The sequence below is a fragment of the Varanus komodoensis genome, unplaced genomic scaffold (genome assembly GCF_004798865.1).
Source record: "Varanus komodoensis strain SLA01 unplaced genomic scaffold, ASM479886v1 scaffold78, whole genome shotgun sequence".
In the NCBI taxonomy this organism is placed as follows: domain Eukaryota; kingdom Metazoa; phylum Chordata; class Lepidosauria; order Squamata; family Varanidae; genus Varanus; species Varanus komodoensis.
In genome coordinates this window covers 2,699,639-2,726,496 of record NW_025336455.1, presented here as the reverse complement: position 1 = coordinate 2,726,496, position 26,858 = coordinate 2,699,639, and the positions used below count along the sequence as shown (strand labels likewise).

The 26,858-nt window shown below is 60.4% G+C and overlaps 1 protein-coding gene across 1 annotated transcript; it reads right to left on the bottom strand.

The window, feature by feature from the left end:
* Positions 1-316: 316 nt before the first annotated feature.
* EPPK1 (epiplakin 1) lies at positions 317-26,456 on the bottom strand. The gene is made up of 4 exons (XM_044453259.1): positions 15,332-26,456; positions 3,526-3,770; positions 3,138-3,222; positions 317-3,000 (listed from the first exon to the last, which is right to left on the bottom strand). The coding sequence occupies exons 1-4, from the start codon at positions 26,454-26,456 to the stop codon at positions 317-319; spliced, it is 14,139 nt and encodes a 4,712-aa protein (XP_044309194.1).
* Positions 26,457-26,858: the final 402 nt, after the last annotated feature.

Genomic DNA, 26,858 nt, shown 5'->3' with positions numbered 1-26,858 from the left:
TCCGAGCAGCACTACAATGGAACCCATGACCTCGGGGGGCGGGGGGCTCCCCCGCCCTGGAGACGTTCCAGAGGCAGCTGGACAGCCATCCCTCAGGGGTGCTTCCCCTGGAGTTGGGCTCGATGGCCTTCACGGCCCCTTCCGCAGCGACTAGCCTATGAGTCTTACCCCTCCTCCCACACTACCCTGCGTGTCCCTCCCCCTCCCCGGCATTCCCGTCGCAGCTGCCCCCCCCCCCATTGCTGCTTGCCCGGCCAGAGCCATGGCTGCAGCGTGTGGTACCCCCGACGCTGCGCACAGCAGGGGGCTCACCGGCTCAGGAGCTGCCTTGTGCCGGCTGCTCGGGCCCCGCGATGACTGTGGACGTCACGGTGACTTCGCTGAAGGTCACCCTGCCTGGCTGGCCGGCTTCCTGGTCCTGAGAAGAGAGGAGGTCATGCAGGGAAGCCCTGGGGGCCCGGGACAGCCCAACCATCACGCTGGAGGCCTCTGGGTAGAGCAGGCCCAGGACCTGAGGCGTGCTGCTCTGCCTGTGGGCCTCGGTGACGAGGCTGGCGACCACCTCCTGGCTGCTCAGCGCGCCCGTGACGTACCTCGCCAGAAGGTCCTGCCTCTTGCTCTCAGGCACGTGTGCGGAGAGCAGCAGGTCCCACATGGGGATGTGCTGGCCTGGGGATCCCCCGGGGGGAAACTCGAGGGTGAGCACCTCTGTGGCACGGACCCAGGGCCTGCCGTGGGGCTCCCCGGCGCTCCCCGCCCCTCGCAGTGCTGCAGCTCCGTGGCTGGCGGGGAGGGCTGTGTGCCGGCCTTCCCTGGCCGCCTCCTCTGCCAGCTTGCTCACAACGGCAGTGACCACCGTCTCCACTTGGTCAGCAGTGAGGATCCCAATTCTGTACAGCTTGAGGACCTCCTTCCTCTTCTTTTCTGGGAAGTATTTGGAGTGGAGCAGGTCCCACACAGAGACCTTCCGCCCACGGAACTCTCCAACCGGAACCTCCACCAGCCTGGACTTCAGGACCTCATCCTTTTTATTGTCCTCCTCCTCCTCCTCCTCCTCCTCATCCCCCTCCTCGTCCTCCTCCTCGTCATCCTCCAGAGACGCTTTGAGAGGGCTGGACTCGTCCTGGTTTCCAGGCAGGCTGCTCGGCCTGGTCGCGGTTTGCCCCAGAGAGCAGAACAGGTCGTGCAGCGAGACCAGGATGGTGAGCATGGACGCCAGCTCCTGGGCGCTGTACCTGCCGCTCCGATACTGCCTCAGGAGCTCCTCCCGCTTGTCCTGGGCAAGGTACTGAGAGAAGAGGACGTCCCACACGGACCACTGCTCACCCCGGAACTCTCCGGCAGGCAGCGTGATGAGCTGGGCCCGCAGCAGGTCGTCCGCGTGCTGGCTGGGGGAGCAGTGGGGGGCTCCTGGGGGCTCCCTGGAGCCCGACCCCCCCTGCTTCCGGCTCTTCACTCGCACCAGGAATTTCCTGGTGCCCGCCTCTGCCTTTTCCAAGGCGCTGCTCACAGCAGCTCTCATCTGCTCGGGGCCGAGTACCCCAGTCCTGTACAGCTCCATCAGCCTCTGCCGTTTCTCCTGGGAGAAATATTTAGAATGGAGAAGGTCAAGCACTGAGACATTTTGTCCTTTAAACTCTCCAGAGGCCACGGGGATGCAAATTGCCTGCAGGGATCGTCTCATCTGTGCTTCCTGGAGGTCGCGTCTGCCCCCTGCCTCGGGGCCCTCGGTCGCTCCGGGGCCCGGCTCCTTGGCCTCCTCCGCCTCCTGCGTTTTGGCCGCCGAGGCAACGACCGCTGTCTCCATTTGGTCGGCACTGAGCAAGCCGGCCTCGTGCAGCGCCAGCAGCTCCTTCCGTTCGCTCTTTGGGATGTGCTTGGAGTACAGCGCATCCCAGAGGGAGACCTTCTGGCCAGAGGGCCCCCGGATCATCCTGCACCTCAGGGCGGCCTCTGCACCGGCCTGCCGCGCCGGGCATGGGTCCCGCTCCGCCTCTGGCAATGGCATCGCGTGGGGGGGCTCCTGCCTGCACCCCATCTCTGCCTCGGTGACAATGCTGGTGAGGGTCTGGGTGATGTCTTGGAGGGAGATCCTGCCAGTCTTGAACTGCTTGAGGAGCTTCTGCCTCTTCTGCCGAGGGACGTACCTGGAGAAGAGGAGGTCCCACGCCGTGGCTCCGTGGCTCGGCTGGAAAAGCCCCGTGTGGACTCGGGTTGTGGCTGACTTCAAGCATTTCCTCATGTTTTCATCCAGGTGGACGGACCCCTTGTCTGCCACCTGGAACATCAGCAGGCCCGTGTCAGGATCAAAGATGCATCGCGGGAGGAGCTGCAGGTAGGTGAGGTTCTCGCGAGCATTGGGGTCAAAGCACCGCTTGCTGTGGCCAGCTGGGTCCGCGATCAGGCGGAAGATTTCGGAGTCCAAGTAGCCCCAGTTGTAGGCGACCTCCACGGGGAGGCGGTGGCTGTGCATGGGGTGGATCAGGCCCCCCGTGGCGACCTGGGCCTCCAGCAGGCGGATGCCGTGGTCCTTGATGATGAGGCCTTTCTTCATGGCCTGGAAGAGGGAGATCTTGTTCCCCGAGAAGGGGTCTGTGTAGCCCGTCACGGCCTTCTCCGCAATGAGAAGCGTGTTGAAATGCTCTCGGTCGACGAGGCCCGCGTTCTTGGCGTCCCTCACGGAGAGCAGCCGGTTCTGGGCAACATCCACGATGTAGCCGGAGACTGCCTGGTGCTCCAGCAGAGCCAGGCCTGTTCCATGGGTCAGGAGGCCCCGGTGCATCGCCTGCCGGATGCTCAGCCTCTCCTGCCTGGGCTCCTTGATGATGCCGGCCACGATGCGGTCCTCCCTCAGGCCCGCCGCAGTAGGGAAGGGCCAGCGTGGCTCTTCGCGGACTTGCACCAGCGGGACGCCCTCCGTGGCAAAGTGCTTGTCCTGTGGCATGGTGCTGGCGTGGGGCGGGGTGGGCCTCCTCTGGCGGGAGCAGATCACGCAGGGCTCTGGAAGAAGGCGGAGGTAGTGAGCGACGGCACAGGCGCCTGGGGCACGTGCCGCTCCCCTGTGGAGCGTGCATGCGCAACCAAGGCTGCCCGAGCCCCCCCGCCCCCCGGCAGGTTCCCAGGCGCTGCTGGCCCACCTTGCGAAGTCCCCCGCAGCGCTGGGAGGGCACGTCCCTCACGCCCCTGCCGCAGGCGCTGCCACTGCTCCAGGAAGTCCTGGGACTGCGGGGGGGGGCGCTGCGGGGGCTTCAGTCAAAGGGCCTCGGGCCACATCTCCGTCCCACCTCCCCTCCTGCCCCCACCATGGGCTCCTCAATAGGAAAGCATGGGGGACTGCGGCTTCTGGCCTCCCCGTGGAATTCCGTGAGGGATACAGGAAGCGCACCCTTGAAGCCTTCCTGGAGCCCCCCAGATCAAAGCAGCCACTTCCACGGCCACAGTGAGGATGCAGTGCCTCGTGGCCCCTCCCCGGCTGCCCTCCGTGGGCTCCATGGGAACCGAGGCCAGCCTGTGCCTGGGCATCACCTGCACCCCAGCTGCGCCTCCAGCCCCGGCAGAGCTGGCCCGGGGCATTGTGGCTTTCCAGGCGAAGGAAGGCCAGGCGGCGGGAGGGGCAGCCCGGCAGGGGTCCTGGACGAGCAGCAGCCCGCGTGGCGTGTCCGCCTGACTCTGGGAGCCCCTGGGGTGCGTGAGGCCCGGCCCGGCCCTGGCGGGGCTGTCTGCCACAGGCTGCTTCCTCCTGCTGCCGCTGCTTGTCCGGACAGACCCAGCTGCAGCAAGGCAGGATTCGGACCGGCAGCCCCAATTATCCTGTGCCCGGACAGGCTCCACTGGCCCGCTTCCGCCACTTTGGGAAAACGCCTCCTGCCCGGAGCCCCGTGATGCTGAGCCCTAGGCCTGGGCAGCAGGCCGCGGTGAGCAGGGTGCCTGGCCAGACTCGCCTGCCGAGCCAGGTGAGGCGCGTGAGCACAGCTTTGCCCCCGGCTGGCTGGAGAACCTGTTTGCTCGCACCGGCCGGCTGCGTGTGCCTCCCGCCTCTCGCCCAAGGCTGCCCGGCCGTCGACTCACAGCAGCACTAATTGCCGTCCTGTGAGGGTGACTTGCCCCATTTGGCTAATTCTGCACTCAAACCGAAAGCGGGGCTGCCTGGCCAGTGAGGTCATGCTCCAAACAGGTCTAATTGGGGCTTACCGGCGTGGCTGCCTTCGGGGGAACAAGCCATCTGGGACAAAGCAAAATGGGCCACCCCACACAGCCGGGAAGGTGAGCAAGCACTCCTGGCATGCCGTGCGGGGCAGAGCAGGGCGGACCACGTCCCGGGAGCCTGCCCGGTCCCCAGAGGGGGCCGTGGAGCAAGCCGCTCCCCTCCTCACTGGCCCCCCACAGGCCTGGGCTTGGGCCTGATGCAGCCAGGCTGAAGAGCCCAGCGCCCCGCCCCACCCCACCCCGGCCACTGAGGGATGGTGGACCTGGAGAAGCAGGCACGGGTGTGGGCCCATGTCTGGGGCAGCCCCATGCACCCCCTGATGGCGTGGGCCGGGCTGGAGCCGCCTGGTCAGATCCAGCCCCGCTTCTCCCCTTACCCCCTCCCAGGAAGATAAGGGAAGAACGTGGGGACATGCAGGTATGTGAGGGGGTGTCACACTGAGGTGCATAGAGACCTGTTCTCCCCTGCAGAAGAAGGCAGGACGCGCTCCAACAGAGCAAAGCTCAGGGAACCCAGGTTCCGTTTGGATGCCAGGAAGCACTTCCTGACAGTCAGGACCCCGAGGGTGTGGAATGGGCTTCCATGGAGGTGGTTGAGGCCCCATCGGTGAGGGTGTTCAAGGATAGGCTGGACGTCCACATGGTGGGCAAGTCATGAGTGGAGCCGGCTGGAGCCAGGGGTCAGACTAGATGGTCTGGGAGACCCCTTCTGACTCGCGGCCTTTCTATGTTTCTAATGTGGAGGAAGAGGCACGCCAAATATAAAGTTGGGGCAAAGCACCCACCCCCAAGGAAACGCTGGTGGGACCCGAGGTGGCAGTGCCCGAGCCAGAGGGGGGGCTCAGACTGGGTGGGCAGCTCGCTGGAAGTGCCCGGCTGCCACAGAAGAGGCAAATGCCATCTGAGGCAGAACTGGTGATGAAACCGAATACAGAATGGCCAAGATCAGACTTCCTTTTGGCAAATCTGGTAAGTGATCAGGGGGCTAGATCCCATGAGGAGCAGCTACAAGAACAGGAACCATTTGGACAGAAAAAAAGGAGAATAAGGCTGTTTAGACTAATGCTTGGGGTGGAAGAGGGGGACAGGGCGTACTATTTCTCTCTCTCGCAACGCACCTGAACCCAAAGGGGTCACCCCATGAGGCTGACTGGTGGCAGGTTTAGGACAGATCAAGGAAGTCCCTCTTCATGCAGCGTGCAGTTAAAGTGCGGAATTTGCTGCCTTGGGAAGTGGCAATGGCCGCCAATCCGGGTGGCCTTAAAGGGACTGGGCAGATTCACAAGGGAGGAGGCGATCTGTGGCTACTAGCCTTGCGGGCCATGTGCTCCCCCCCCCCGCCAGAGGTGGCCTGCCTGCCCACAGCGACTGCCAGGGCGCCTGGGCTGGAGGGTCTTGCACCCCTCCTGCCAAAGGGATCCTGTGGGCAGCTGGTTGGCCACCGTGTGGACAGAGCCCGGGACTAGGTGGGCCCTTGGCCTGATCCAGCAGGGCTTGTCTTACGGTCTTACCAGATGCAAGGAATGAGCCTGTGGTTTTGCATGGGGTTACTCTGAGTAAAGGGAGGCTAGAACATCTTGGGGTTTTAGTCCCACTGCCAGGGCTGGCTGGCCGAGCCTCCTGCTGGGAGCACACGCTCACTCAGCCCAGCTCCAGGTGGCCAGCCGGCCTGCTGGAACACCTTTGCTACTGAACAGTTTTGGGGGGCTGGGAGCCCCACTCTGCATGCAGCGGCTCAGTTCCTGGCGGCGTCTTGAGAAAGGGCTGGGGGAGCCCGCCTGCAGCCCCAGCAAGGCTCTGCAGCACCGCTCGCTCGCAGCCGCTTCTGGCACCCCAGCATTCCAGCACCGCAGTGCTCTCGGCTCCCCTGCGGACTCCTCCGGAGCAGTGCTTCCGTCTCCGTCCCAAAAGGAGCAGTGCCTGTTCTCAACCCGGCTCCCCAATTATGGTTTGGGGAATGAGGACAAGGCCGGCTGCCCAGGGGCCAGATGCTGCCGGAGGGCCATGAGGCAGTCCGCATTCCAAGCCGGCCAAATTGCGCCTGGGCAGGCCGGCAGCAGCCCTGGGCTCCCTGCAGGCCAACCGAGGAGGAAATGACACACACCCCTGCGGAGCAGGATGGGGCAGCTCAGTGTGGTGTAGTGGTTACGAGCATGGGACTGGGACTCAGACAATTTGGGTTCTAGCCCCCGCTCAGCCATGGAGCCAACTGGGTGACTTTGGGCCAGTCACAGACTCTCAGCCCAACCTATCTCACAGGGTTGTTGTTGTGAGGATAAGATGGAGGAGGAGATGTAAGCTGCCTTGAGCCCTTTGTAGGAAAAAGGCAGGATATAAATCAATCAATCAATCAATCAATCAATCAATCAAACCACAGCTGCTCGGGGCCAGCTTGGCCTTCCTGTAAGATGGCCGACCGCCCTTCAGCCTGCCATGGGAGGTAGAGTGCACCCCGCGGCTGCCCTGGCCTGCCTAGAGCCTGTTCGCAGGCTACCCGTGGGCTTCTGCCTGCCCAGGTCTGACCCCCAGGGGCTTCGGGGGGGCACACCCAGGCGCCGGGGCAGCTGCGGGGGGCTCTGCCCCCCAGAGGTCCTGCAGGATCCTTGCCCAGGCCCGGCAGGGGGCCCACTCCGGGAGGGCTGCGGGGGGGGGGCGCGGCCCCCGGGCTCCGCCCGCTCTGCTGCAGGCACGGGGGCCCCGGCCCCCCCCCCCCCCCACCGGCGCTCTGCTCTCCGGTCGGCGGGCTGTCCCTGCCCGGGGAAACCGCGAAGCTCCTCCCGCGGGCCGGCAAAGTCCGCGGGCCGGGCAAGCTCTGGGGAAAGCGGCCCCGGGGGCGCGCACGAGCCAAGCCCGAGCAGCCCGCGCCCCGGGAGGGCCCGCGTGCGCCGGCCCATGCCCAGCCCCGGGCGCGCCCCCGCCCCGCTCCTACCGGCAGCTCCGGGTGAAGACGCGCGGCGACCTCCGTCTGGAGCGCTGGTTCCTGCGGCGGCGGCGGCGACTGACTGAGTGCGGCCCGCGCCGCGCCGCGCCGCTTTAAAGCCCTCCTCGCGCCCGCGGGGCCACGCGCGGCCGAGCCATGTGCACAGGCGCGCGGCTGCCCGCAGCTTCCCCGCCCCTCGCCGGACGCGGAGCGCCTGCAGCCCGAGAGGCGCCTCCGCACGAGCGGCCGAGCCGCAGCGCAGCCAGACCGACGCGCCCGGGGCCCTTCCGGCCTGCGGGACGGCCTCCTCCTGCCCGCCGAGCGCCGCAACGGCTCGCAGTGCCGCGGGCGGGCAGAAAGGATGCGGCTGCTCCCCTCGGTTTCTCTGCAGTGCCCCCGGGAGCGTGTGGTCGAAGGCGTCGCAGGGCCCTCCTGTGCCCAGTCAATGAAAACATAGAAACAAAGCGAGCCAGAAGGGGCCTCCTGGGCCATCTAGGCTGACCCCAGCTCCAGCTGGCTCCGCTCATGTCATCCACAACACGTGGCTGTCCAATCTTTTCTTGAACTTCCTCACTGGTGGGGTTTCAAGCACCTCCCATGGAAGCCCATTCCATATCCCTGCGGCGCTAACCATCAGGAACTGCTTCCTGACATCCCACCTGAAGCCTGGTCCCTTGAGCTTGAGTCGTGCGAGGACCGTGCCCAGTGGCCATCTGTGCTGCTGGGTGTGGAGGAGGCGGGGGGGGGGGCAGCGCAGGGAGGCCGTCCTGCTTCATGGATCTGCGCCGCGCTGCGCTGCGCGCCCTGCTGCTGCCTGGAGAGGGAAGCCTCAGCGGGCCACTTGCAACCCCACCTGCTTTGCACCCGAGCCAGGGAGCGGGGTGAGCGCCCTCTGCCGGAGCAGCGCCGCACTGCTACTTCTTGCTTCTTTCAACGCCGCACCGCGCCCGCCGAGGCGCTGCAGCCCAGGGGGCCTCCTCTCCGCGGGGCCCCGCGGCCCCCCGCCCTTCAGCGACCTCGCAGCTGGACAGCCGCCGCGCGCTCCGGGGGCTTCCTCCCCGGCGCCGAAGCGGTGGCCGCGCAGACCTGCGGGCGGCCGGGCGGGCGGCTGCCCTCTGAGCCCGGGGCAGTTCTGGCCGGCTGAGCTCCTTCCCGGCCCCCACGCCGGCCCATGACCTCCGCAGGGCGGGCGACCGTGCCGCGCTGGCGTGCGCGCCGGCTGCTCCCGGGGCAGAAACGGCGGGGAGGCGGCTTCCATACCGCCGGCAGCTGCCCCCGCCGCGGGGGGGAGCCGCGAGCGAGACGGAGCGGCGGCGGGGGCGGCCCCGCGGCGCGCTTTCCCCGTCCGCGCCCGCCCTCTGCCGGATGGCACCGGCCGGGCACGGCTCGGTCCCGGGCGCCCCACGGGGCCCCTGCGGCGCCCGTCTCTGACGGAAGAAGACCCTCCGCCGGGGCAGAGGCCGGGCTGGCGCGCCTCCTGCGCCCGCGGTGCGGCTCCCTTTGGTCTCCCCGGTGCCCCCCCCCCCCGCTGGCGGTCGCCCGGTGCCAGCAGGGGGCCGGCAAGGCGGCCCGCTAGTGGGAGGGAAGGGGCCGGCGGGCTCTGCGTCGGGCTGCCTGCGGAAGTTGAGGCGACCGGGCATCCTGTGTCCCTCGCCGGGCCTGGCCATGCCTGCCGGGTCCCCACATCCTGGGCACGGGGGAGGGGGGCATTTATCCAAGGCGCCCTGGGCTGCCCTGTGGAAGCATTTATCCCGGCGCCTCTCCTGGGCACCTCTCCTGCCCGGCCGGCGTCCTGCCCGCAGGCCTCATCGGGGGGCGCCTTCCCGGGGCAGGCGCTGGGCAGGCTGTTGGCGCTGGCTCCTGGGCCCCAGGCAGGGCTGTCCCTGGCCTGGCGATGCCGGGACAGGACGGACCTTGGGGGGCAGAGCGGAAACAGGACGGCTGGGGGCCCGCCCTCTTCCTGGACGCCCGCCGTGCCAGCAGCGGCCGTGGGAGCAGGGCACTTTCCGCCAGGTTGCCGAGCAGCAGGCCTGGCTAGCGTGCCGGTTCCCGGGCTTTGCCGTGCCGCCGTCGTGCAGTCCGGCCATCATGCAGTCCGGCCCAGATTCCGGCCGGCTTCAGATCTGGCTGGGAATGCAGCTTGGACCTGTTGTATTTGGTCGCCGAGGCGGTCTTGACCGTGGAGAACAGCTGGGTGGCGCTGGGGCGCTTTGGGCCACACGCACCCCTCTGGCCCTGAGCCCGCTCCAGCCCTGTGGGGGGATGGCTCAGCTTGGGAGCCCTTGGGCCGGGTGGCCACCACCCGTGCAACACTTCTGCCCCTTGACTCTAGGAATATTCCCCAGCCAGCTGGCCTGGGGGGAGAGCAGAGCTCCTGTACGTGCTGTGAAGACAGCGAGTGCGCATTCTCGGGAAGATCCAGGCCGTCATAGATTGCACGGACCTTTGCTAGCCCCAGGTGCAGCCTGTCTCTGGGATGCCCCGCATTGTGTTTTGATGGCAGATGGAGCCAGTGCCTGCTAAAAACCAAGGTCAAAGCCAGCAGGTAAGTGCTGTGGCTCATGTGATGTTAAAATTTGTATCATGGTGATTGGATAGGATCCTGCTTCTCTCTGGGTAAGGAAAAAACGTGTATAGGCACGGGGCATTTCGGCAGGTAGAGACACGCGCTGCTTTCGGGGACTCCCTGTCGTCTTCAGCTCTCTCTCCCGTGGCTGTGGTTGCGGTTGCGGTTGTGCCAGGTGGTTATGCCTGCCTGTGTGGATGATCTGAGACGCAGCGTGAAGCTCCCGCTCTTCCACAGAGACCGACGGAGGGTGTCCCTCGGGGGGGAGGTGAACACTGGGGAGCTCCGGTCCTGCGGTGTGGGTCACAGCCCAGTTTCTGAGGTGCGGCAAGGGGAGGGGGAGAAGGGACACAGCGGCCTTCCCTGGCCCACCTCGGGTTGTTCTCCTGGCATGCCTGGCAGGTGGCTGCGCGGCCTGGCAGGGCCTCCTGGCCAAGCGGCGGTGCAGGATGGGATGCCGCAGGGGTGGGTGGCCCCAGGCGCCGTCCCTTGGCCGCCATGGGTCACACAGCTGCAGCTCCGCCCCAGTGCAGAGTGGCCCGTGGCAGGGCCCCTCCTTCCCAGGATTCCTTGCTCTGGTCAAGCAGCTGCTCTTTCCGGACAGGACTAAGTGTGTGTGTGTTTGCGGGACGCTGCGCACCCCAGAATTCAGTGCCTGTGTTGTTCCTCTCCTAACCCTTGCTCTGAGCAGGGGCACTGGCTTTGCCAAGCTGTGGCATTTCAGTGGCTCTAAGAGGGGTGAACCCACAAGGTGGTGCTGGCCTTGCTTTCCACCTCATGGCTATTGATCCGTCAGGTGCGCCGAGGAGCCACCTTTCCCCCACGCTTTTAACACCTGCGGGAAATCACTGGGGAGACCACCCAGATCAGAACGTCAGTAAACACGTGGACCTTGTCTGCTTCGACTCCCAAAAGGCTTTTGGCGAAGTCTCTCACCAAAGGCTCTTGCCAAAATACGCAGTCATGGGATTGAATGCTGGCAACCTTCTTGTGGACCACTCCCTGGTTAAGGCACCGGTGCCAGTGGGGGGGGGGCAGCTGCTCCCACTGGAGAGGAGCCACTAGTGAAGCCCAACAGGCTTCTGTGGTGGGGCTAGTGCTTTTCAGCGTATTCGCCTATTTGTTGGCACCTTACAAAGAAACAAATGGATGAACTTGGCCACAGTATGAAGAAGTTTGTCAGGAGGGCTTTAAACCAACATCCACCTGGGAGGGAGACCATGCGTCTGGGTGCAGCACCAACTGGCAAAGGATTATGTACGGTAACAGCGAAAAAACTCCAGCTGGGCCTAACACCAGTGCCCCAAAAGTTTAGAAAAAGAAGCCAGGGATTGATTCACTGGGCCTTAGATGTCTATGTACTGGTACCTCAAGTATGGGAAACAAACAACATGAACTTGAATTCTTGGGGCAAATAAGACCTGATAGGTATAACTGAAACTTAATGCGATGACTCCCATGAATGGAATCCAAAAACTGCAGGATAAAACCTGTTCGAAAAGAATGGGAGTAACCAAAAGGAGGCAGAATTCCATTTTATGTTAAAGATACAGATCTCTGTGATGAAATATAGCAAGAAGAAAACAGTGACCCCATAGAGCATCTGGATTAATATTGACGGGGAAAGGAATAAAAGGAGCATTGTATTTGGAATCTATCATCATCCCCCAACCAAGGTTGAAAATTTCAAACTTTCAAAAATAAATCCTTGCCAGTATTTCAAGAAGACATGATGTTGTCATTATGGGGGACTTCAGTTCCCCTGATAACTGTTGGGAATCAAACTCTGCCAAGCACAGCCCCTCTAAGAGTGTCCTAATGTGCTGCCGGTAATTTCCTCCAACATAAAGTAGAAGTGGGAAAGAGAAGACACAGTGGACAAAGTAACAGCTGCAAGAAATCTGGGGGAAACAGACCGTGCCTTACCAAAATTCTCAATAATAAAGGAAACTAAAACTAAATATAGCCAAACATGTACCTTGGATTTCAAAAAAGCCAAATTTAACCATTTCAGGGTAATGATAAGCAAAGACCCATGGCAAGCCACTCTAAAGGGGAAAGGAGCCCAGGAAGGGTGGCCTACCTTTAAAGAAGGAATGCTTAAAGCACAACTATAAACATTTCCAAGAAGGAAAAAGAGTGGCAGGCAAAAGCAGCAGCCCATGGGGCTTCACGGAAAGCCAAGAGATACTCTGAAAACGAAAAAGGACCCGTGGAAGAGGTGGGAGGGAGACCAGGCGGGCTGCAAGGGAAGAATATGAGCAAGTAGCAAGGAACCACAAAGATGACGTCAGGAAGGTCAGAGCAATGGACGGACTGAGGCTAGTGAGGGGCCCTGGAAACAACAAAACAGTCTTCTTCAAATGTATCCAGAGCAAGAGACAGACAAAAGAGAAGGGGATTCAACTGCTCACTGTGGACGGAAAACGGGAGAAGTTCAGCTACTCACCACGGATGGAACAATGGCAGCAGATGGCAGAGAAAAGGCAGAAGCACTCGGCTGCGGCTTCGACCGCGCGCCCTCCTTATGAAGGTGTGGTACAAGCTGCAGGGGCAGGGAGGCAGCCCAGGATGGGCAGGCAAATGGTCAAGGGCCTCAAATTGGGCTGCCTGAGTTCCAGTCTCCAGGGCCTGAGGACCTTCAGTCCAAAGAGCCAGTGGAAGAACTCTCAGCACCACTGGCTATCGCCTTTGAGAATTAACTAACTGTAGACCAGTTGGCCTGACATCAATCCTGGGAAAAATTCTAGAACTAATTATAAAACAAGCAGTCTGCGAGCTCATGGAAGGCAATGCAGGAATTACTAGAAGCCAACGTGGATTTCTCAAGAAGAAATCCTGCCAGATGAATGCAACTTCATGTCTGACTGGGTAGCCTCCAAAACGGAGTGTGGCAACACAGTGGCCATAACCCATCTGGACTACAGCAAAGCCTTTGGCAAGGCCCCACGACAGCCTGATGGCCAGACTAGCAGAAAGCGGGCGAGGTCGTGCCAGCAGTAGCCGGAGCCACAGCTGGCTGCAGAATCGGACTCCGGGAGCGCTCCTCGGCGGCCCCTTCTCCGGCTGGGCAGGGGAGCCAAGCGGGGAGCCGCAGGGAAGCGTCCCGGGACCAGCACTCTCCAACATTTTCGTTCATGATTTAGAGGAGCAAGTGCAAGGAGAGAGAATTACATCTGCAGAGGACACAAAGCTGGGCGGAAGGGCAAACTCCTGGAAGAGAGAGAAGTTCCAGGGTGGTTTGAAATTCGGGGAGGATTTCAAGTTCTCCACTTAGGGACGCGAAGCCAAACGCGCCGCTACAAGAAGGGGAACGCTTGGCTCGACAAGCCTGCAAACGAGAAGGATCTTGGGGTTCTTGCCGATCACAAGCTAACTATGAGCCAACCATGGGATGCAACCGCAGAAGGGACGAGCGCTATTTTGGGCGGCATTAACAGAAGCGTCACTTCCGAAATACAGTTCCACCACCTCAGCACTCGTCAGACCTCACCTGAAGGACTATGTCTAGTTCTGGGTACCTATGTTTAAAAAGGACGCAGACAAGCCATGATTCAGGGAGTGGAGGCAAAGCCATCCGAGGAAAGACTGAGAAAACTGGGCATGTTCAGCCTCCAGGAGAAAACCCTGAGGGGGGACAGGAAAGCCCTCAAGTACCTGAAAGGCTGTCACAAAGAGGGAGGACATGATCTCTTCTCGTTCATTCCAGGGTGCAGGACATGGAATAAAGGACTTTATTCAGATTTAGATGGGGCACCAGGAAGAATTTCCTCACTGCCAGAACAGTACGGCCATGGAACCTTTACCTGGGGAAGTCGTGGGCTCTCCTTTGCTGGAGGCATTCAGAAAGCACCTGGACAGTCACCTGAATGGGGTGGTGTAACTTAGTGTCCAGCAACGGCGGGGGGGGGGGTACCGATGGCCTTCCGGCCCCTTCCAACTCTGCCATTCTATGATACTGTGATCAGTGATCTGGAATTAGGAGTAAGCAGTGAATTGCCGGATTTGCTGATGACATCAGACTACCTCAGGTGGTTAAAACTGAAAGGAATTGGCAGGAACTCCAAAGGGATCTGTCCAAAGCGGAGAATGGACATCCCCTAGATTTGATTTCAGGTCTTGTTTAAATTACTGGAGGTGGCTTTTAAAATGTGAGGGAGCCAGATGAAGGACTGGCTTTTCTCACAGAAACCTACTGAGGCATAAATATTGGCCTCAGCACCCCGCTTGCAGACCTGCCGCCAACATTGGTGAGCACAAGGGGCAGGGCCTTTTCAGAGTGGCCCCATGCCCATGGAACTCACTCCCAAGTGCTTCATGTAAGTTCCCTTTGCATGAAAAATAGACCTTACCATCTTTTTTATTTCTTCCGCTTATGGTTACACATGGTGCGAATGGTGCGATACAGTGTTTTAATTCTGGATGCATCTTGTTTTTAACTGGAATGTTTCTCTGCATATATTAAGATGTAATTTGTATTTTAACTGGTTTCTGTGGTATTCCTTTATTCCTGGAGGGCAATGTACAAGTGCTACAATTATGTAAATCAGTCATGCAGTTCCTTAGACGGTTTCTCAGTTGGTGTGGACCTGGCAAATTGATCCAGGCCAAATTTCGGGCGGCAAAAGCATCTCACTGTGGTTCCAAGTCTCTTCTGTATTCTCGGCAGGAACAGCCACGCTGAGTTGCTTTCCGATGAGGCACCTTCTTCCACGACGGTCATCCAGCAGGTTCAGGCAGGTGTAGGGGCTAAATGCTCCATCACAGAATAAAAGGCCCATTCTAAGGAGCAGGTTTTAGGAGGCGAAGGTGCGCATCAGCCCATCTCCTGCCTGTCCAGGTGTGTCTTTCAATCCCTAGTTTAGAATCAGCAGTGCTTAGAAGAGAGTTTTCCTCTTTCCCCAGGGAGGGCATAGTGTCCCCCAAGCGATAGTCCAAGGGCAGCTGCTAAGGAAGGAGAGCCACTTGCCAAAAGATAGGTGGAGGTGGAAACAGGTAGCAAGTCTTCCTGGCTGAGGTTGCTTTCCTGGGAAAAGCTCTTGAGACAGGATTAGCTCCTCCTGACGAAGAGGGTCAGAATCACCTCTGGTCCTTGGCACAATGCACTTCATGCCATCTTGCATCTGGGTACTGCATCTGGGAGGGAGGGGGAGCCCCTCTGCATTATAAAATGCTTGAAAATTGGCAGAAATGTCTTTCTCTTTGCTCTCCAGCACACGCGAGTGTTCCCAAAGTGGAGTACAGAATGGCATCATGAAGCAGGTCACAGATTTGGGAGGGTGGGGTTGGAGGAGGGCATCTTTGAGACCTTCGTCAAGGAAGTTGTGACTGGCAATGCAGGGGGGAAACTCTGATGCTCGATGGCGTCCGCAGATGGAGAGGGAGTCAGAACTCCCCTTTGGAAAGTCTCTCAGAAGGGGACAGCTTCCATGGAAAGCGACCCAGCTCAAGGGGTGTTCTTGCTGTATGTTCCCAGAGGTCCGGGGGCAGTGACGGATGCCAGAGGCGGCGGCAGCGGGAGGCCATCTGTGCAGTGTGAAGGAGCCCCAGGTGCCGGGCCTTGCTGGCTGCGGGGGCCCCTCAGTCCTTCCAGCAGACTTTCTTGCAGGGCGTCCGTTTCTTTGCGTGGGACCCCCCACATTGGCTCTCGAACTCTTCCACCATGCCGGTGATCACCGTGATCATTTCTTGTATGGATAAGCTCCCCGCGCGATACAGTTCCAGGAGCTCCTGCCTCTTATCCTGGGGAACGTATTTGGAGAACAGAAGGTCCAGCACACACACCTGCTGCCCCTTGTACTCGCCCACGGCTACGGGGACCAGCGTCGTGCACAGAGATCGCTTCAGCTGCAGCTGCCGTGCCAGCAGGCCTTTACATTCCTCCTCCGGGCCCTCGGCCGCACCATGGCCTCCCTCTGGCCTGCTGGGCAACGTCTGGTCGGGCCGTTCTGCTTTCAGAGCATTCTGTGTTTCAACTGGGCATCCTGTTTGAAAGGCCCTGAGTGGTTCCGGAGAGGAGAGGTTTTCCGTGGAAATTTCCCCAGTTTGGAGAGAGGTGTCACATGGGCTGCCACTTTCTGCACCCCAAGGAGCAAAGCTGCTGCCGCTTTCCTTCACACTGACTGCTGGAGCCCCATGTTCATGGAGACTCTCCTGTTTCCTGATGTTGGAGACACACCTAGAAAAGAAAGGATCCCAGACTGAAGCTTTCTGGCTACGGAAGTCTTGGATGACAGCCTCAGCATCCCTTCGCTGCAAGGTATACTGCAGAAGGTTGTAGTGGGGCGACGGTGCAGCTTCTGGGCCCTCTGCCACTGCTGGGCTGTGGCCGGCTGGGGAAGGGCTCCCCTCCTGTCCTGCCGATTTCATGGCACTCAGAGGGACCACAGCCTTCATTTGGGCGATGCTGAGCTGGCCAGCTTCGTACGCTTGCAAAAGCTTCCTGCCTTTCTCTTCAGAGATGTACGGGGAATGGAGCAGGTCCCAGAGAGAAAGCTGCTGGCCATGGAAATTGCCCATACTTACCATGGCCAACTTGGACTTGAGTTCCATCTCCCTTGATGGCCCCTCTGGAGAGGAAGCAGCCTCTTCTCTTTCAGCAGATGCCTCCTCAGAGTGCTTTCCATCCAGTGGTGAGCATTCTTCACGGCTGTCTGTAAATTCACGAATCAAAGTGGAAACAATAGCTGCCAGTTCCTCTGGAGTCAGCTGGCAGTCTCTGAAGATACACAGAAGTTCTTCCCTTTTAGTATCGGAGATGTAACGAGAGAGGAGGAGATCCCAGAGGGAGACTTCCTGGCCGCGGAACTCGCCGATGTGCAGGACGACGGTGTGATTCCTCAGGGCGTCTTCCCAGTGGCCCGTGTGTGCGTGTCCGTGGGAGGCCCCCTCCCTCTTCTCCTCCTCGGTCTTGTTGACGATGGTGGTGACCACCGTCTCTATCTGGTCGACCGTGAGGATGCCAGCTCTGTAGAGTCGCAAGAGCTCCTTCCTCTTCTCCTCGGGGATGTACTTGGAGTGGAGCACTTCCCACACGGAGACCTTGCGTCCGTGGAACTCGCCGGCGGCCACCGTAACCATGCGGGACCTCAGGGCCTGCTCCTTTTCGCCCAGCCGCAGAGCGTCGGCGTCCTCCTCCTCCTCCTCCTCCTCCTCCTCCTCGGGGGCGTCATCGCCGGGAGGGCGGGGCCTGTCGGGGGCGGCGGGGTGTCTCCCCTCCCTGGCCGCAGCCTCCGCGAGGAGGGTGGCGAGGACCTGTGTGAGCTCCGCGAGGGTCAGCCTGCCGTTTCTGAGTTTGCCGAGGAGCTCTTCGCGCTGGCCCTCGGAGACGTACTGGGAGAAGAGGAGGTCCCAGGCGGAGGGCTGCTGATCGCGAAACTCCGGCAGAGCTACCTGCATGGGCTGAGACCGCAAGGCGCTTTCCCAGCCCGGGGAGGAGGCCGCAGGGGCTTCCCCACCGCTCGCCCCCCCTCGGTCGGGGCTCCTCACTTTAACGTCCAGTTTCCTGCCCGTGGCTTCCTTTTTCGTGACGAGGGCGAGGAGGAGGCTGATCAGCCGCTCCATTGACAGCAGCCCCCCTCTGTACAAGGCCAGGAACTCCGTCCTCTTCTCCTCGGAGATGTAGTCGGAGAAGAGCAGGTCCCACACGGCCATCGTCTGGCCGTGGAGCTGCCCGGCAGGCACGTCGACGGTGGTGGCCTTCAAGGGCTCCTGCCAGCTCTCGTCGGGCGCGGCCCCATCTCCCGGCGACGGGGCTGCGGGGGAGCCGGGAGCTGTGCTGTGCCCGCTTCGCGCGCCGCTGCTCTCCTCCGCCTCGGTGACGATGGTGATGAGGATGTGGGTGATGTCCTCTCGCGTGACGGTGCCAGCCTTGTACTGCCTCAGGAGCTCCTGCCTCTTGTGCGGAGGGACGTACCTGGAGAAGAGGAGGTCCCACAGGGAGACTTCCTGTCCCTGGAAGATCCCCACGCCCACCCTGGTCCGGGCGGACTGCAAGGACTTCCTCGCGTTCTCGTTCAGCTGGGAGGAAAGGCAGCCCCTGTCCATCAGGTGAAGCATCAGGAGGCCGCTGTCCGGGTCGGGGAGGCACCTGTGCCGAAGCTGCATGTACGTGAGGTTCTCGTGCGTGTTGGGGTCGAAGAAGCCCTTGGTGTCGTCGGTGGGGTCCGAGAGGATCTGGTTCATTTCCTCGTCAAAGTAGCCCCGCTGGTACGCCACTTCCACGGGGAGGCGGTGGCTGTGCACCGGGTCGATGATGCCCCCGGTGGCGATCTGGGCCTCCAGCAGGCGGATGCCGTGGTCTTTGACGATGAGGCCTTTCTTCATGGCCTGGAAAAGGGAGATCCTGTCGCCCGTGTAGGGGTCGTTGTAGCCGGTCACGGCTCTCTCGGCGGAGAGGAGCTTCTCCTGCAGCTCGGCGCCCACCAGCCCGGCAGAGACGGCCGCGTCGACGGAGAGCTTCTCGTTCTTCAGCGGGTCAGCGATGAAGCCAGTGGCGGCCTGTGCCTCCAGCAGCACCAGGGCCGTGCCCGGCCTCAGAATGCCCTTCAGCATGGCCTGGTAGATGGTCAGCTTCTCCGTCTTCAGAGGGTCCGCCTTGGAGGGCGCCAGCACCCCGGCAATGCAGCCGGTGCCTTCCAGGTATCGCTTCACCGACTCCATTTCCGTGACCTCCCCCACCGTCTTGGTGCCGTGCGTCAGCTCGGAGAGCGTGTCCCGGTCAATGATGCGGGAGCCGAAGAGCTCCGAGGCCGTCACCTGCCTCCTGAGGCCAGCGAATTTCAGCTGCTTGCTCTTCTCCTCCATCTCCCGGATGAGGGTGGTGATCCTCTGGACGAGGTCCTCGGGCGTCAGGGATCCGGCTCGGAAGCTCTCCAGGAGCTCGTGCCGCTGGTCTGCGGTCACGTATCTCGAGAAGAGGAGTTCCCACACCGAGCACCGGGAGCCTTGGAAGTCGCCCACGGGCACGTCGACCGTCACCGCCCGCAGGGCGCTTTCCAGTTCTCCGTCCCGTGGGGAAGGGGCAGCTCCGTCTGTCTGGGCCGGAGCCCCCTCCCTGGCCGTACTGCCGGCACCATCCGTTCCTTTGCCAGGGCGTCCCTCTTTCCTGGGCTGAGACTGCGAGGCTCTTTTCCAGTCCCGGAAACCTGGGGAGGCGACTGCAGCCGTTTCCCCACTGGTTGCCTTCTCTATTTTTGCTTCTTTTAATCCATATTCCGTGTTCTTCTCTGTCACTTCAGTGTTATCTTTTTTTTCTAGTATATGTTTTCTTTGTGTAATTGGATCCCGTTTCTCTGTTACTTCTGTGCTTCTCTCCTTTTCTTTTTCTTCCGCAATGGCTGTTAGGACTTCTATCACTTCTGGAATTTTTCGTTTTCCAGCTGTATACTCTTCCAGTATCTTCTGTGTCTTCTTTTCCTGCATGTTACTGCAGAGAAGGAGGTCCCAGAGAGGCACTGCCTCTCCCTGAGATTTTCCGGTGCACACTCTTGTAGTCCGCAAAGCCTTCTTGATCGTTTCATCCAAATGGTGGGCCCTGATGCCCCGATCCTGTATTTGGAGCAGGAGGAATCCAGTGTCTTGGTCACGAATGCACCTCTTAAGGAGCTGCATGTATGTAAGGTTCTCCTTTGTGTTTGGATCAAAGAAGCCCTTTGTGCTCTCTGTCTGGTCTGAGAGCTTCTGGCTCATTTCCTCATCAAAGAATCCCCGTTGGTAGGCTACCTCTAATGGAAGACGGTGACTGTTGTTCGGATCAATGATGCCTCCCGTAGCAATCTGAGCTTCCAGCAAGCGTCCACTGTAATCTTTGTTGATCAGTTCTTTTTTCATTGCCTGAAAAAGAGATACCTTTTTCCCTGTATTTGGATCAGTGTACCCAGTGACAGCTTTCTCTGCAAAAAGAAGCTTCTTATGAAGTTCTCCACCCACCAGCCTGGCAGAGACAGCTTCATCGACGGAGAGCTTCTCGTTCTTCAGCGGGTCAGCGATGAAGCCAGTGGCGGCCTGTGCTTCCAGCAGCTCCAGGGCTGTGCCTGGCCTCAGAATGCCCTTCTGCATGGCCTGGTAGATGGTCAGCTTCTCCGTCTTCAGAGGGTCCGCCTTGGAGGGCGCCAGCACCCCGGCAATGCAGCCGGTGCCTTGCAGGTACCTCCTTACCGAATCCACCTTTGCTACATCCTCTGCTGTCTGTTTTCCTTCCTCCAAGTTTTTCATTGTGTCTTTTCCAATTATGCCTGCTTTTAGTAGTTCTGAAGCTGTGACTTGTTTCCGTAGTCCCTGGAACCATATATCTTTTCTGTTTTTTTCTTTTTCTTGTATTATGTTTAAGATTTCACTCATGATGCGCTGCAGGACAGCGGAGGATTTCTGCTTGTAATTTTTGATCAGCTCTTTCTTCCTTTCCTCATTAAGGTAGTCTGAAGAGAGAAGCTCCCACAGAGAGACTGTCTGTCCTCTGTATTTCCCCAGCGTTACCTTCACTTTTGTGGAAGAGAGAATGTTCTTTGTCATCTCATCTTTGTAGAAACATCCCCTCTTTTCTAGCAATGGTAAGAAATACATCCCTGTGTCTGTGTCTTTGGTGCATCTTTGTAAGAGTTGTGCATATGTGATCCTTTCCTGTGTGTTGGGATCCACAAATCTTTTGGTAGTATATTCTGCATCAGAAAGCAGGATAAAAGTATCATTATCCATATAGCCCCTTCTGTAAGCCACCTCCACAGGGATGCGGTAGCCATATTCAGGGTCTATGATGCCACCAGTGGCTATCTGGGCCTCCAGCAACCTGAGAGCAAATTCTTTCTCTACTAAATTTTTCTTCATGGCTTGGAAAAGGGAGATTCTGTTTCCTGTGGATGGGTCGGTGTATCCAGTTGCCGCTTTCTCTGCGAAGAGAAGCTTTTCATGGGCCTCCTTCCCTAGGAGCCCCTTAGAGGCCACAGCGTCAACAGGGAGCGTTTGCTTCTGCATGGGGTCAGGGATGCCTCCGGTGGCAGCCAGCGCTTCCAGCAGCACCAGAGCATCTTCTGGCGGGAGGAGGCCTCTCCTCATTGCCTCACAGATGGTCATCTTCTGCCCTTCACGTCCAGCTAAGATGCCTGCAATGCCGCCTGTTCCCTCCAGAGCCTGTTTCACAGAGTCCTTCTGGGCAAGCTGCTGGATCGCCCCAGCCCCTGTCTGCAGCTTGTCCAGGGTTTCCTTGTCGATGATCTCTGCGTTAAACAGCTCGGCAGCTGGCAGGTTCCCCCTCGGCCCCTTCAGTGTGAACTTCCGGGCACTCTGCTCCGTTTCTTCGATGGCGGTGGTGATGGCTTCCTGGAGCTGTTCCAAGGTCAGCCCCTCATGCTTGTACCGGCTCACGAGGTCTTTCCTTCTGTGCTGGGGGATGTAGGGGGAGCAGAGGAGATCCCACATGGAGACTGCCTGGCCTTTGTACCTGCCCACATGCAGCCGCACAGGCTGTGCTTTCAGGAACTGCTTTGTGGCCTCATCAATGTAGTGGTACCTCTCGCCCCGTCTGACTATTTGCAGCATGTACAGGCCAGTCCCTGGATCTTGGATGCATCGTTCCAGCAGCTGCAGATAGGTGAGGTTCTCGTGTGTGTTGGGGTCAAAAAAGCCTTTGGTGTCGTCTGAGGGGTCCGAGAGGATCTGGTTCATTTTCTCGTCGAAGTAGCCCCGCTTGTAAGCCACCTCGACAGGGATGCGGTGGCTGCCCACAGGGTCAATGATGCCCCCCGTGGCGATCTGGGCCTCCAGCAGGCGGATGCCATGGCTTCGCACAATGAGCTCCTGGCTCATGGCCTCAAAGAGGGAGATCTGCTGCTTGGTGTAGGGGTGTGTGTATCCAGTCACTGCCTTTTCCGCGCTCAGCAGCTTCTTGTATATCTCTCTGCCAATCAGCCCCGCTGCCAGTGCCTCCTCCACAGACAGCTTCTTGTTTTCCACAGGGTCAATGAGGAACCCGGTGGCGGCCTGGGCTTCCAGCAGCACCAGTGCAGCCCCTGGCCTGAGGAGGCCCTGCCTCCATGCCTGGTAGATGCTCATTTTCTCCTGGCTCGGCTGCACAAGGACGCCAGCAATGAAGTTGCAGCCCTCAAGGAAGTGCCTCACAGAATCCATCTTGGTGACTTCCTGGACCGTCTTCCTCCCCTCTGCCAGTCCGTCCAGAGTCTCTTTGTCTATGAGCCGGGACTGGAAGAGGTCGCTGGCCGAGACCTGCTTGCGCAGGCCCTTAAAGGTGAACCTCTTGCCCTGTTGCTCCGTCTCTTCGATGATCGCGGTGACGGTTGCTATCATCTCTTGGAGTAGCTCGGCGTTCTTCTCTTTGTACAGCGTTAGCAGCTCTCTGCGCTTGCGGTTGCTGACGTACTCCGAATTCAGCAGGTCCCAGAGAGAAGCTTCGTAACCCTTGTAGCGCCCGATGTCCATTCGGATGGTCACCGATTTCAGCAGCTCAATGGTCTGCCAGTCCCCATAAAGAACTGCGTCTTCTGAGAGAGGGAGCAGGAGGAGGCTGGTCTCGGCATCCCGGATGCACCGGTCCTTCAGCTGCTGATAGGTCACACTTTCTTGTGCGTTTGGGTCAAAGAAGACACAGGTGTCGTCGTTGTGCTGGGAGAGGATCTTGCACATTTCCTCGTCATAGAAGCCGTGCCTGTAGGCAGCCTGGAGAGGAAGATGGAGGTGGTGGACAGGATCGATGACCCCTCCCATGGCCAGCTGAGCCTCAAGCAAGGGGATGCCAGCGCTGGCAGAGATCAGCTCCCTTCTGATGGCCTGGCACACGGAGATCGGTTTTCCTGAGCAAGGATCGGCATAGCCAGTCAGCGCTCTCTCAGCCTGCAGCAGCTGCTCGGCCAGTTCTTTGCCCACAAGGCCGGCTTTCATGGCCGCCTCCACGCCAAGCCTTTGGCTCGTCACAGGGTCTGTGATGGACCCCGTGGCTGCCTGAGCTTCCAGGAGCCTTGCCCCAGTGCCTGGCAGAAGCAGGCCTCTCTGCACTGCCTGATAAATGCCCATTTTCTCCTTGGAGGCCTGAATGAACACACCGGCCACGCCTCCAGTGCCCTGCAAGTATTTCTTCACCTGCTCCATCTCAGCCACTTCCCTGGCAGTCCTCCTGCCCTGCGCCAGCTCTGAGAAGGTGCTTTCTGAAAGGATGCCGTTGTCGAGAAGCCAGACCGCAGGCACAGCCCCCCTCAGGCCTTGGAAAGTGACCTGCGTTTGCGCCTTCATTTCGACTTCCCTAATGAGTCCCTGGACCAGGGCGAGTAGCTGGTGGGGAGAGGCTGCCCCAGAGCTGTACTGCTGGAGGAAGTCCCGCCTTTGCTCCTCGGTGAAGTAGCCAGAGTTGAGGAGCTGCCAGAGGGAGGCCCCCCCGCCTTCTGCGAAGGTCTCACTGAAGAGCTGTTTGATCTGCTCATCGGTGCAGCCCAGGGAAGCCGCCTGTGGCAGGGGCAGCAGGTGGATGCCCGATGCATCATCCGTCTGACACTGATCCATCAGCTGGCCATACGTCACCTTCTGCTTGCTGTCCAGTGTGTCGAACACCTTGCTGTCCCCGCTCGGCTCGGAAAGCATCTCGTGGAATGGCTCATCCAAGTAGCCCTTTTGCTGGGCGAATTCTACCGGGACATAGTGGCCACTGTGGGGGTCCATGACTCCCCCCACAGCCAGCTGGGCTTCCATCAGCCGCCGGGCCTGCCTGTCAGCCACTAGGCCTTTCTTCATGGCCTGGAAGAGCGAGACCTTCTTTCCTGTGAAGGGGTCCCTGTACCCAGTGACGGCCTCTTCTGCGCGCTGCAGCTTCTCGTAGAGCTCGGGCCCGACCAGGCCTTCCCTCACTGCGTCGTCGAGGCAGAGCCTCTGGTTGTGGACAGGGTCCACGATGAAGCCGGTGGCGGCCTGCGCCTCGAGCAACGGCAGCAGCACTGCGGGCAGCACGAGGTGCCTCCTCATGGCCTCATAGAGGCTCACTCTTTCATTGGAGGGCTGCAGCAGGATCCCCCCAATGCTGCCGGTGCCGTACAGGTATTTTCGGACAGACTCCATGCGCAGCACCTCCTCGGGGCTCACGGCTCCCTCCAGGAGGCTCTCGAAAAGGCCCTTCTCAATGATGCCGCTTTCCACCAGGTGGTAGGCGGTGACCTTGCCCCGGACGACTGGGAACGTGATGCGGGCCCATTTCTTCGACTCCTCTTCTAGCATGAGGCGGATTTCTTCCAGGGTGAGCTTCCGAAGGCAGTAGTGGTTGAGTATTTCTCTCCTTTTACCCTCGCTGAAGTACTCTGAGTTCAGCAGATCCCACAGGGAGACCCTCTGTCCTTGGAAGCGCCCGTATTTTACAGAGAGCCAGGAGCTCCGGAGGACTTGCTTGGTGGCGTCGTCAATGAACTGGCGCTTCCTGCTGTTCAGGGGCAGGAGGCAGAGGCCTGTGGAGGGCTCCGTGATGCACTTCTCCTTCAGCTGCAAGTAGGTCAGATTTTCATGGGTGTTCGGGTCGAAGAAGCCCTTGGTGTCATCGCTGGGGTCCGAGAGAATCAGATTCATCTTCTTGTCGAAGTAGCCCCGCTTGTAGGCTGTTTCCACAGGCAGGCGGTGGCTGTTGACGGGGTCGATGATGCCCCCCGTGGCGATCTGGGCCTCCAGAAGCCGGATGCCGTGGTCCTTGACAATGAGGTCCTTCATCATGGCCTGGAAGAGGGAGATCTTGTCCCCTGTGTAGGGGTCCCGGTAGCCTGTGACGGCTTTCTCGGCAGCCACAAGCTTGTCATACACATCCGGGCCAATTATGCCGGCGCGCAGGGCCTCGTCCACCGAGTATTTCTTGTTGGCAACGGGATCAATGACATGGCCTGTGGCAGCCTGAGCCTCCAGGAGAATGAGGGACGTTCCGGGGCGGAGAAAGCCCTTCCGTTTTGCTTCGTAGATGCTCATTTTCTCCTGGGAGTCCGGCAGGACCAACCCGCCGATGCTGCCAGTTCCTTCCAAGTACTTCTTCACCTTTCCCAAGTTGAGAGTCTCTTTGGGCAAGGTGCCCCCTTGTGTTAGCCTCTCAAACAGATCTTTGTTGATTATCTCAGAACTCAGCAGCTGGGCAGGGGTCACCTTGTCCCTCAGGCCTTCAAAGGTGACGCTGCAGCTCTCCGTGGCTCGCTGGATGGCGTGACAGACCTCATCGACCAGCTCCTGGGTGGACAGGGCCCCGGAGCGGAACTGCTGGGTGAGGGCCCTCCTCTGCTCTCTCGTGATGCAGTCCGAGAAGAGCAGCTTCCAGAGTGAGGTGGGCTTCCCCTTGAATTTGCCGCCGGCCACAGACACCACCGTGTTCCTCAGGGCAGCCTGTGTGCCATGGTCAAGGAAGGCGTGTTCCCCGCCACGCTCCCCAGAGAGCGGCAGCAGGCAGAGCCCCGTGCCTGGGTCAGTGACGCACCTCTGCAGCAGCTCTGCGTACGACAAATTCTCCTTGGTGTTGGGGTCGAAGAAGCCCCGGACCTCCTCGGTGGGGCTGCAGAGGAGGTGGTACGTGTCTCTGTCCAAATGGCCCCGCCGACAGGCCACCTCCACGGGGAGACGGTGATGAGCGTGCGGGTCAATGACGCCACCAGTGGCAAGCTGAGCATCCAGCAGGAAGATGCCGGGGTCTCTGGGCACGAGGCCCCTCTTCATGGCCTGGAACAGGGAGAGCGTCTCCCCAGAGCAGGGGTCTTTGTACCCCATGACCGCTCTCTCTGCTACAAACAGTTTCTCGTAGAGCTCTGGCCCGACCACTCCTGCCCGGGTGGCCTCCTCAACGGTGAACCTCTTGTTCTCCGCGGGGTCTACCAAACATCCCATCGCCGCTTGGGCTTGCAGCAGCATCACAGCAGTGCCGGGCATCAGGAGGTGGTCTGTCAAGGCCTGGTAAAGGCTGCAGCACACGTTGCTTTCCAGCATGGCCACGCCAGCGATGCCGGCTGCTCCGGAGAGGTACTGCTGGACTGACTCCATCTCCGCCACTTCCTGCGCCGTGACCTCCCCATCGTGGAGGGCCTTGAACGTGGTGGCGTCGATGATTCCGGTGTCCAGCAGCTGCTGGCTGCTCACGGCCCCTCTCAGGCCAGGGAAGGTGATCTTCAGGGGCAGCAGCAGCAGCCCTGAGGACGGGTCTGTGACGCATCTGCGCATCAGCTCCGCGTAGGTGACCTTCTGGCCGCTGCTGGGGTCCAGGAAGCCTCTGGCCTCCTCACTCTCGGGATCAGACAGGAGGCAGTCCATCTCTTCATCAAGGAAGCCTCTTGCGTAGGCCTCTTGCAGAGGGACGCGGCAGCCAGTGCTGGGGTCTACGAGGCCTCCGGTGGCCGCCTGGGCTTCCAGGAGACGCAGGCCCTTCTCCCTGCCAATCAGCTCCTTCTGGATGGCTTGGCAGAGTGGGATCTTCTTCTCCAGATAGGGATCCAGGAAGCCTGTCGCCGCTCGCTCCGCACTCAGCAAGGTCTCCTTCATTTCCAGCCCCACCAGTCCCAGTGCTACCGCCTCGGCCACAGGGACGCGCCGCCTTTCCCGCAGGTCAGCAATGCCTCCCGTGGCTGCCTGGGCCTCCAGCAGGGCCAGTGCAAGTTCAGGCTGCAGCAAGTGCTCCCGCACTGCCTCTGAGAAGCTCATGGCCTTGCCGGAGGCCTCCGCGTGGACCCCTGCGATGCTCCCGGGGCCTTTTCCTGCCTTAGCGGCTGAGCTGCTGCCGCCAAGGGATGGGCAGCCTGCTGCTTGCCCCCGGGCCATTTGCTCCCTTGCCTCCATTCTGCTCTCTCTCAGCAGAGGCAGCAGGATCTTCCAGTCCTTTCAAGGGTGGCAGGTGGGTTCCTGCAAAGACAGCAAGGAAAGAGGGTCAGTTTCTGGTGCCCTCGCAGGACAGCCACCTTGGGCTTCACCCACGCATGCCAGAGCACAGGCCCGCTTCTGTTTCCCAGGCACAGGGTGGACACGTCCCGTTGCGAGGAGGCTGTGGGGTAAGACGGGTGCTGCTGGAACTACGTGAGCTGCCCCCTTGCACATCGCTCCCTGGCAGCCAGGCACGCTGTGGGGCACGCTGGGGACAAACCGGCCTTTTGGAGAAGCATTCCCCTTGGCAATGGGCTCCCTGAACCAGCAGCTTCTGTTGAACCTGGAGTGCAGGAGGAGCGG

Excerpts from the sequence above, each read along its gene's own strand:
- EPPK1 (XM_044453259.1), bottom strand. The coding sequence starts at position 26,456 with ATGGCCCGGGGGCAAGCAGCAGGCTGCCCATCCCTTGGCGGCAGCAGC. Across the intron at positions 3,223-3,525 it reads GAGGCGCAGCTGGGGTGCAG|TCCCAGGACTTCCTGGAGCA; the intron begins GTGATGCCCAGG and ends CCCCCCCCGCAG. Across the intron at positions 3,001-3,137 it reads GCTGCGGGGGACTTCGCAAG|AGCCCTGCGTGATCTGCTCC; the intron begins GTGGGCCAGCAG and ends GCCTTCTTCCAG.